Genomic DNA, 9,339 nt, shown 5'->3' with positions numbered 1-9,339 from the left:
ACAGTACATTTCAAAAGTGCTGAACAAATAGTTATATTGACTAAGTCCGTCGTCGCTTGCTCGTTCATGTGTTAATTGAAATCACTGATTGCCTCTTATCAGCTTGTCGTCCCCTTATTTAAGCAAGTCTGCCATATCAGCTATGTTTTTTTAAGGCACCAAATGAAATCGTTTCGCTGACAGACAAGGCTCTGCTGAAAGTGGTAAGGTGTTGGGACTCTGCTGTTGGGACAGCTTTATGTAGGCCCTAACAGTTTGTTGGCACCGTTTGTCACCGTTATAGCGCAATTAATGTATTGTTTAGTGTTGTGTTGTGTAGTGGCTTTGCAGGCATGCATACCACTTTTTTGGGGGGCCCACTAAAATGTACATGACAAATATGATGTTGAAGGTGCATTCAACATGTCCCCGACCATCCATAGGGTCATGTGTGCCGGATGAGGACTGATGAGAGTTTTGAACCCTGAATGCGTAGTTCTGCCTTTACGTTGGAATATGTAAATATGTAAAAAAAAAAAAGAAGCCTTTCCAAAAATCAAACCCTCACAACCACGCCATTATTTCACGTGCCGTATTTCCGAGTCTTGTCTATCTACGCTTTTCCTTCACACTGAGATCTGAGGCAAATCGTTTTCTTTGACTGTCTGTTGGGTAAAAGGGAGAGCATAAGGGAGTAGCGTATCAGTGATCATCTGTCTTTATCTGAATTTGTCACGCACTCCAAGCTGGCTGTCTGGCTGCAAGTATCTCTCTGATGAAGTACAGGATGTTCTGGGTGAGCGAGATAAAAACGTACTACAGGGAAAGGACTCTCCCCATTTGTTGCAACATGACATGGCTATGTGCCCGTAATACAATACAATACATTTGCTCGCTGAAATAAGAAAGTAATGAAATCTACTGTATCAAACTAACCAGACAAAGTGTATTTCTAATAATAATTCTGTCATTTCAGAAAATACACAAAGGTTATTCTATTTTCGGGAACAATTGAACCGGTCATTTAAAAATAGAGAATCTCGGCCATAGTGAGTTTGAGATATGGAAGTGTTGAGTGACATTGTATATAACCTTTGTGTATTCCTAAACATTGCAGTATCAGCATTCTATTTTTATTCCACCTGCCCACGTGACTTTTTATTTTGGTTCGAATGAGCCCCTACTTACTCAAAAGCTGGTTAGATATATACCTCCTATTCTGAGGCATGTGTTAAAATAAACCAAACGCAATCTCTTGTTCCTCCAACTCATATCAGTATAATAAATACACTAGTTACAAATCAAGCAAGAATTAAAATGTCCTTTAATTTAGTGTTACTGTATAATATCACACATATTACCTTTACTCATCAACTCAATGTCATCCGTTCAGATAGATATCGTAAAATACTCTCACCGGAGCAACATCACAGTTGCAGTAACAGAATGATTATGTTCTGTATTCAATACAACATGGAGAATAAATCATTTGATAACTGGTATCTTAAATGAAGAATCTTAATAATATGGTATATATGAATAACTTTTGCAGAGCAGCCTTTTGAACGTTCAAGCGCATGAAGACATAACACACACTCGAAGAGAACAAAAAGACAATGAAAAAGAAAACGCTATTCAAATATAGATTTTTTTAAATTACCATTTCAATTTAACAAATGTACAGTACCAGTCAAACGTTTGTCCACACCCTACTCATTCCTGGGTTTTTCTTTATTTTTGACTATTGTCTACATTGTAGAATAATAGTGAAGACATCGCAACTATGAAAGAACACACATGGAATCATGTAGTAATCAAAAAAGTGACAAAGAAATCTAAAAGTGTTTTAGATTTTAGATTCTTCAAAGTAGCCACCCTTTGCCTTGATGAGAGCTCGTTGCCATATTTTGTTTTTTAAAGTTGACTCAATTTTTTTTTTAAAGCACAACAATCTGAGTTTTCTGTAAAACCTGAGTGCAAATGTCAAATGTAGAGTAGGGCTGCTCATTAGAATTACCAACACGATGTCACTTAAAACATAATTATTGTTTTTAATAGTAATAAGGTTGGTATTACTATCTACCTAGTTACCTATATTTACATAAATCACGATTCTCTCTGTATCATATTGACCTTGTTGGGAGGTCATTTGGGCCATAAAATGTACACTCTCTGAGGTGGTGGGTGCAAGCAAAATAACTCCAATTGGTCAATATTCCAGTAAATACAGTCAAATGAAGTGGCAAACAAGTGTAAAAGAACATGCCATCGCCCTAAGATGAACACTGCACGCTTTTTTTTTAATGTTCTGGCGTGTTCCAGTGAAAGATATACAAACATCAGTGCAATAACCTATTAAAAACAATCTTTAAAAGTTTAAAAGTTTGAGCCATAGTCATATGAGTGATTACCTGTAAAACAAAGAAAATAAAGATGTATATGAAGGGTATTTTGCCTGAGTGTTCAGTTCATAAATACATGTTTTAATTATATAGTAGCTGATACCTGATAGCACATGAGGAAGAATTTCAGTTCATGAATCTACTTCTTAAAAGCTTCATTTACCGTTTTTGTAATGCTTTTGGCAACTATATTCTCAGTCTGATCTGGAGTTGCCTGTGTCCTCCTGGGTCTCCCCATAGAAGGGCTTTTGGCTAGCCTCCTCCAAGACGTCCATGGTGTCCCGTAGATTTACTGCTATGGAGAAGTTATTGGGCTTCAGGGTCAGCCCATAGGTGTAGTCAATGGTGGGCAGCTTGTCCGGGTCGGGACTAAAGTGGGCCTGGTGTGCCAGCACTGCAGTAAATAGGAACAGCTGCATCTTGGACAGCTCTTCTCCGATGCACCGCCTCTTTCCCAAGGAGAAGATGAGCACACTGCTGGCCAGGTCCTTGTTCAAAGAGCTGTCCTGGTCCAGGAAGCGCAGGGGGTCAAAGGTCTCTGGTTGTGTCCACCTGGCGGGGTCGTGGTTGCTGGACCACTGGTTGATGAAGATCACTGTGTCCTTGAGGATGGTGTAGCCCATGATGGTAGTGTCGGTGATGGTGCTGTGGGGAATGGTGAGAGGCACAAAGCTGGTGAAGCGCATCACCTCGTAGATAAAGGCCATCACGTAAGGCAACTGAGACTGGTCTTCGATGGTGGGCAGGCGGCTCCGGTAGACCACTTTGTCCACTTCCTCTTGGAGACGCAGCTGGATATGAGGAAACCTATATAGGACATGGTCAAAAGTGAACACTCAGAACACAGGTATCTTTGTTCATTGAGATAATAATTTCCTATTGGGAAGCTAACCTCCATTTCAACACTGAGGGCATACTCAATACATTAATATTTTTTGATGGGTAACTATGAGCAGCAGGTTATTTGGCAATTTGTTATTTGGGGATTTGGTAGCATGGTTACAGTTGCCAACATGCTAAGAATTCCTAAGTAAATACTAAATACTGGACAAAATAAACATGAACTCCTATCGAAACTGTTTTATTTCTCCCGCGCAAACTGTCAACTCACATCATGATGTTCTGCGGCTCAGATTACTTTATCAAGCGAAATGTCAGTACAGCGTAGCCCTCATGAGAGGCTTCCAATACCTGCCTGGGCACTTCTCCTATTTAAGACTATTACCTAACATCCTAGTTCTGCTACTGACGTGCGGGACACAGGAGCACGTAAAGGAGTAGGCTGCCAGCAAAAAAGAGCAGAGCATAGTACTCTTTCGTTGTTTGATGTTGATAGTGAGACAGTGGCATACTAGTACATTAGGTTGGATCATTCTCCCAAGACAAAAAATAGCTTGTTCTGTTTTACGCATAGGTTTTCTCAATTTAAAGCATATATGCTATTGTGAATTGATGAATGCACTTAGTGTAAGTTGCTTTGGATAAGAGCGACTGCTTAATGACTAAAATATAATATGTATTGTTAATAGAACATATTATAGTCTATGGGAAAACGAGAACTTTAATTACACTTTAGCTGATTCAAAATTAATACGTAGGCTATTACCTCACAAGTATCAGAATGATCCATTGGAGTGCAGTAGACAGTGTGTCTTGGCTTGCTCCAAAAATATCACCAATAGTAGGTGGCACATAATCTTTGCCTGGTGAGACTCCGGGCGAGCTGTCCTGAGAATGGTCCAATGCCATGATGAAAGCATCTGTCATGTCCCGGATTGTGCTTGGCTGAATGGTCTTTCGATGCTCGACAACCTTAGTAACGATAAATTTACTGAACTCCCGGTTGAGCTCTTTAAAATTGTCAAAAATGGTTTTTATTGGGTTGGGAAAATACTGGAGCCAAGGCATCACATCAACGATGCTCCCAGCCCCTACTGTTTGGGTGAATTGATCATTTCGTCCCACAACTTGCGCAAACTCTGCGTCGTCGTAGGAATACCTCTTTCCAAAGCACACCGCGGTCATTATGTTAGCTGTTGATACCACCAAGTATGTCATCGGCTGGAAATATTTGTGCTCTTGCGTTTTTCCCAGGAAAAGACGGAGCAGCTCCCTAACCTCGCAGACAACGTGGTTTTCGAAGGTCTTTTTGGAGTTCATGTTGCCGGTGGAAAACATCCGAACAGTAGATTGGGCTACTTTTCGGTGCACTTTCCACCATTCGCTGAATTTTCCAAAAGCAATGCCATCGCCATTGGAAACGTATTGAAAAGAAGTAAAGTCCGGTCTGCCTGCGAAATCATATCCCTTTTTGATGAGCGCCTGCCTGATTGCGTCGCCATTCAGCACCACAACGTCCCGGCAGCCGAGTTTGATTCGAAAGACGTCCCCATATTTCCGTGCCATGCGAGAGAAATAGAGGTGAGGAGTTTTGCCAACCTCTACTGCGTTCCCAATGACCGGCCAAGCGAAGGGTCCAGGCGGGCTGCATACGTCCCAGTTCCGCCTGATCCTGCGCCACAGGTGCACGGCAAAGACGACAGTCAAAGACGCCAATAATATACTCCGTGGCGATGGCCAGGTCATCTCCTCGAATATAATGTGCATGTCCATTATGAAGCCTATAATATATTGAGAGAAAGCAATGTTATTTCTGGGGGAAAAAATATTAACACATTCTAGGGGAACACACAAGTAAAATTAAGAATATAGTGGTAATATTATTGCAGCACAAAATATGGCACAACATATCCTATTGTTAACGGGTCAAATATTGAGGATGGAAATACACCACCTTGCAGTCAATTCGTTGCTTCTTCCAAGTAAAGAACAGCCTTATGTTAATTGCAGTCTGTCGGTTACTAATCGATGTTTTGATGAATAAGCTCCTGTCCTTTGTCCCGTCGATGTCGATGGTAAGACTACATTTTAATATAAATGCAAGAAGCGCGGTAATTATAGGTCACGTCTTTATATAGCGGATCCCGTGATTGAAAGTAAGGATTATTGGAGAATAAAATCCTCATAACCTGCACAATAGACAAGAAAGTAACCCATTATACGTCCAGTAACTTAATTTGTCATTTGGTGCAGTTCTAGACCTTCCACACTCCACATCCGAATAGCCTTCTGCTGTCCGGAGTTAAATGATTTATCACAAACAGAAGTGTCAAATAACATCATAGCTCGTCAGCGTCTGAGTCCTGGTTTGTTGTAAGGGGTGTCTGCTCCCCTCCCTCCCCCTCACACACTTACACACTTACACTTACACACACACACTTACACACACACACACACACACACACACACACACACACACACACACACACACACACACACACACACACACACACACACACACACACACACACACACACACACACAGACACACACACACACACACACACACACACATTCTCACGCGCTCTCACTCACTCTCTCTTCCTCCCCTCTTCCTCCCTTCCCCCTCCCCTACTCAAAAAGTAGCGCGCCTACTTTTTGTTGTCAAACTGTTTGTGTTGTCCATTCCCTCGTTGCAATTGGAGGCAGAATGCAATCACCACTAGCCACTAGGAACTCAATTCTTTGCTGGATAAGTTTTGTCAAGGGATTATGGATGTCCAATCAAATCAACGTATTCATTTGTTTTATTTAATTGGTTACCATTCACCAAATATGCCTATATTTGGGCCTAGGCTTTAGCCTCATATGTAGATGGTTATATGTTTAGATTTAATGCTAATAGCCTAACAATAACTACAACCATGATGAAATATCAACAAAAATTAATGATCATATGATTTTAGCAGCCTAATACTAGAAGATATAACTACCATACTACTATTAATGTAACATTATTATTATTAGTAGTAGTTTTTTGTATTTATTATTTGTTTGACCTAATATTATTCGAATTATCATTAGAAATTGTATACTATTATACTATGAAGTTATTATCGGTTACAGCTTGAAAGTACAAGGAATAGTATTGTATTGAATTGAATTTATAAATGATGATTAGTGTCTGCGGAAATGTAGGCCAATGGTTTATTAAAATGCAATATAGTGGGTCTTATCATGCAGCAAATGAGAGAGGCCTTGTTTCATTTGAACTATATTCGACTCCTGTTCCTTTTACGCAAATAAATCGTGTGTTTATCCATTCATACTGTCAAATGATTTGATATTGCAATTTATGAAGGATTCATACGAATGTGTGTGTAGGGGACACGTTTTCCAGAATTATGTGGTGCTATGCTATATTTCGTGAATTATTCCCCTAATGGATCTAACAACATGCATTTTTTTAATGTCCTTTAATGTGTTTACATAAAGGCTACTGCGGATCATACACATCAATAGAAATAAACGTTTTTGTAGACTGACCGAGTGTTTCTGGTATCGTTGTATTTCTTATTTTACGGGATACAGTTTCCAACAAGTAAAATGTGTCCGTTTTAATTTATAATGATAAAGAATTGTTAATTATGAGAGGTCTATAAAAATATTTGACTTATTATTACTCATTATTAGCTGATGCTTTATTCCGTTATCGAGGCCTGATACGTGACAGGAGCTGGGTTTTCAAGCATACCTGCAATCACGTACTAACTGTTGATGAAGTACATTTTATATCGTAAAACATAGGTGCTTAATTTATATATCATTTGTCATTTAGGCTATTGCACAGATCTGCATGAATTCTGGCAGGACACAGAGTAAACTGTATGTAAATATCAAGTTGTTCCATGGCATTTTTGTTTCCCCACATGTCTTGCCTCCATTTAATCTTAAGAAACATTTGACGTTTGATATATTTAATATTTGTTAATGGGTTATTGGTCATATTTTGTCAAAGCATATGCAATTATGATAGGCCTGTCAAACGTTGTTCATTAGACAAATGGATTAGGCTGCTTGTCCAATGTATACCACCAGGAGGAGACTGTCCCTATTTTATTTTAGAATTTCACGAATTACAAGACATTACAATTGTATTCTAACTATTTCCCAAGGCATGTATTTGAACGGTTATCTTGGAACACAAGCTATTGGAATAATGGTTTACAAGTTTTGTCTACACAAAAATCAAAATAAGCATGATTGAGATAAAGGCATGGCGGCTACATGTTATTGTTTTTTTAAAGGATGTCTTCCGCATTTAACCCAACCCCTCTGAATCAGAGAGGTGCGGGGGGCTGCAATAATCGGCATCCACGTATTCGGCGCCAGGGGAAGTGCATGACACAGATCACTACATTTCTGTGGATTTATGTCCATTCTACTCACTGTTGAGCATCACATCTCACAGCACCGTCCACAAATCACACAGCACAATCGTGTTAGTCAGAACGAAGAGATTTGTCACTTGTTTTTTTATATATTTTTTATTGGAGCAAAACATGTTTTTGACATGAAGTTGCTGGCATTGTCTGTTGTTTCTTGCTGTTATAATCGATGCGTGACGTGCAGGACCTTTGGCTATAGTTTTAAGACTTCAGTACCACGGACAGCGCATACAAGATAACTCCGTGTTTATTTGCGACAGCTAATATTTCAATTATATAACCTAATGCTTTTGAGTTTGAAATCGAAAACTGAAATGGGTAGTTTCATTTCATTCTCATAACTGTTCATGAGCACTCACTTGAAATACAATGCAAAGCATACATTCACTATTCAATATACACTACATGACCAAAAATATGTGGACACCCCTTCAAATGAGTGGATTCGGCTATTTCAACCACACCCGTTGCAATCTCCATAGACAAACACTGGCAGTAGCATGGCCTGTACTGAAGAGCTCAGTGACTTTCCACGTGGTTCTGTCATAGGATGTGTGTAAAAATCGTTGCAACACTCACTACCGAGTTCCAAACTGCCTCGGGAAACAACGTGAGCACAAGAACTGTTCGTCGGGAGCTTCATGAAATGGGTTTCGATGGCCGAACAGCCACATATAAGCCTAAGATCACCATGCACAATGCCAAGCGTCGGCTGGAGTGGTGTAAAGCTCGCCGCTATTGGACTCTGGAGCAATGGAAACGCTGTCTCTGGAGTGATGAATCGTGCTTCACCATCTGGCAGTCCGACGGACGAATCTGGGTTTGACGGTAGGCAGGAGAACGCTGCCCGAACGCATAGTGCCAACTGTAAAGTTTGGTGGAAGTGGAATAATTGTCTGGGGCTGTTTTTCATGGTTCAGGATAGGCCCCCAGTGAAGGGAGATCTTAACGCTACAGCATGCAATGACATTATAGACGATTCTGTGCTTCCAACTTTGTGGCAACAGTTTGGGGAAGGCCCTTTCCTATTTCTGCATGACAATGCACCCTTGCACAAAGTGACGTCCATGCAGAAATGTTTTTTTGAGATCGGTGTGGAAGAACTTGACTGGCCTGCACAGAGCCCTCACCTCAACCTCACCGAACACCATTGGAATGAATTGGAACACCGACTGCGGGCCAGGTCTAATCGCCCAGCATCATTGCCCAACCTCACTAAAGCAAGTCCCCACTGCAAAGTTCCAACATCTAGTGGAAAGCCTACCCAGAAGAGTGCAGGCTGTTATGGCAGCAAAGGTGGGGGGACCAACTCCAAGAAGTTAATGCCCATGATTTTGGAATGAGATGTTCGACAAGCAAGTGTCCACATACTTTTGGTCATGTACTGTATCTCCTTCTAGAAGATATCTTTCTATTTTTTATTTTAACATGCCTACATAATTTTACTCTCAAAATGGACTCTTTACCTTTATATTGAATAGTTTGCACGCTTTGAAGATGGCACCGAAGAACATGGCTGACGTTTTACATTCCCCCAACCAATTGTGCAATTTTTTTGTGTGTGTGGGGGGGGGGGGGGGCATTTTGTGGTAACTTATTTTTTAACTTATTGTGTACGTAATGTTGCTGCTACCGTCTGTTATGGACGAAAATATCTTCTGACATCAGAA

At 40.4% G+C, this 9,339-nt stretch overlaps 1 protein-coding gene across 1 annotated transcript; it reads right to left on the bottom strand.

Moving 5' to 3' along the window:
* Window positions 1-1,284: 1,284 nt before the first annotated feature.
* cyp1b1 (cytochrome P450, family 1, subfamily B, polypeptide 1) lies at window positions 1,285-5,574 on the bottom strand. Its single transcript, XM_020481515.2, has 3 exons — window positions 5,176-5,574; window positions 3,988-5,002; window positions 1,285-3,188 (listed from the first exon to the last, which is right to left on the bottom strand). Exons 2-3 carry the CDS (start codon window positions 4,992-4,994, stop codon window positions 2,576-2,578), a joined length of 1,620 nt encoding a protein of 539 aa, XP_020337104.1. The 5' UTR covers window positions 4,995-5,002; window positions 5,176-5,574; the 3' UTR covers window positions 1,285-2,575.
* Between the last annotated feature and the right edge of the window lie 3,765 nt (window positions 5,575-9,339).

The sequence above is a fragment of the Oncorhynchus kisutch genome, linkage group LG4 (genome assembly GCF_002021735.2).
Source record: "Oncorhynchus kisutch isolate 150728-3 linkage group LG4, Okis_V2, whole genome shotgun sequence".
NCBI classification, from domain to species: domain Eukaryota; kingdom Metazoa; phylum Chordata; class Actinopteri; order Salmoniformes; family Salmonidae; genus Oncorhynchus; species Oncorhynchus kisutch.
Note: the sequence above shows the minus strand (reverse complement) of the source record. Positions and strands in the feature narration are given on the sequence as shown.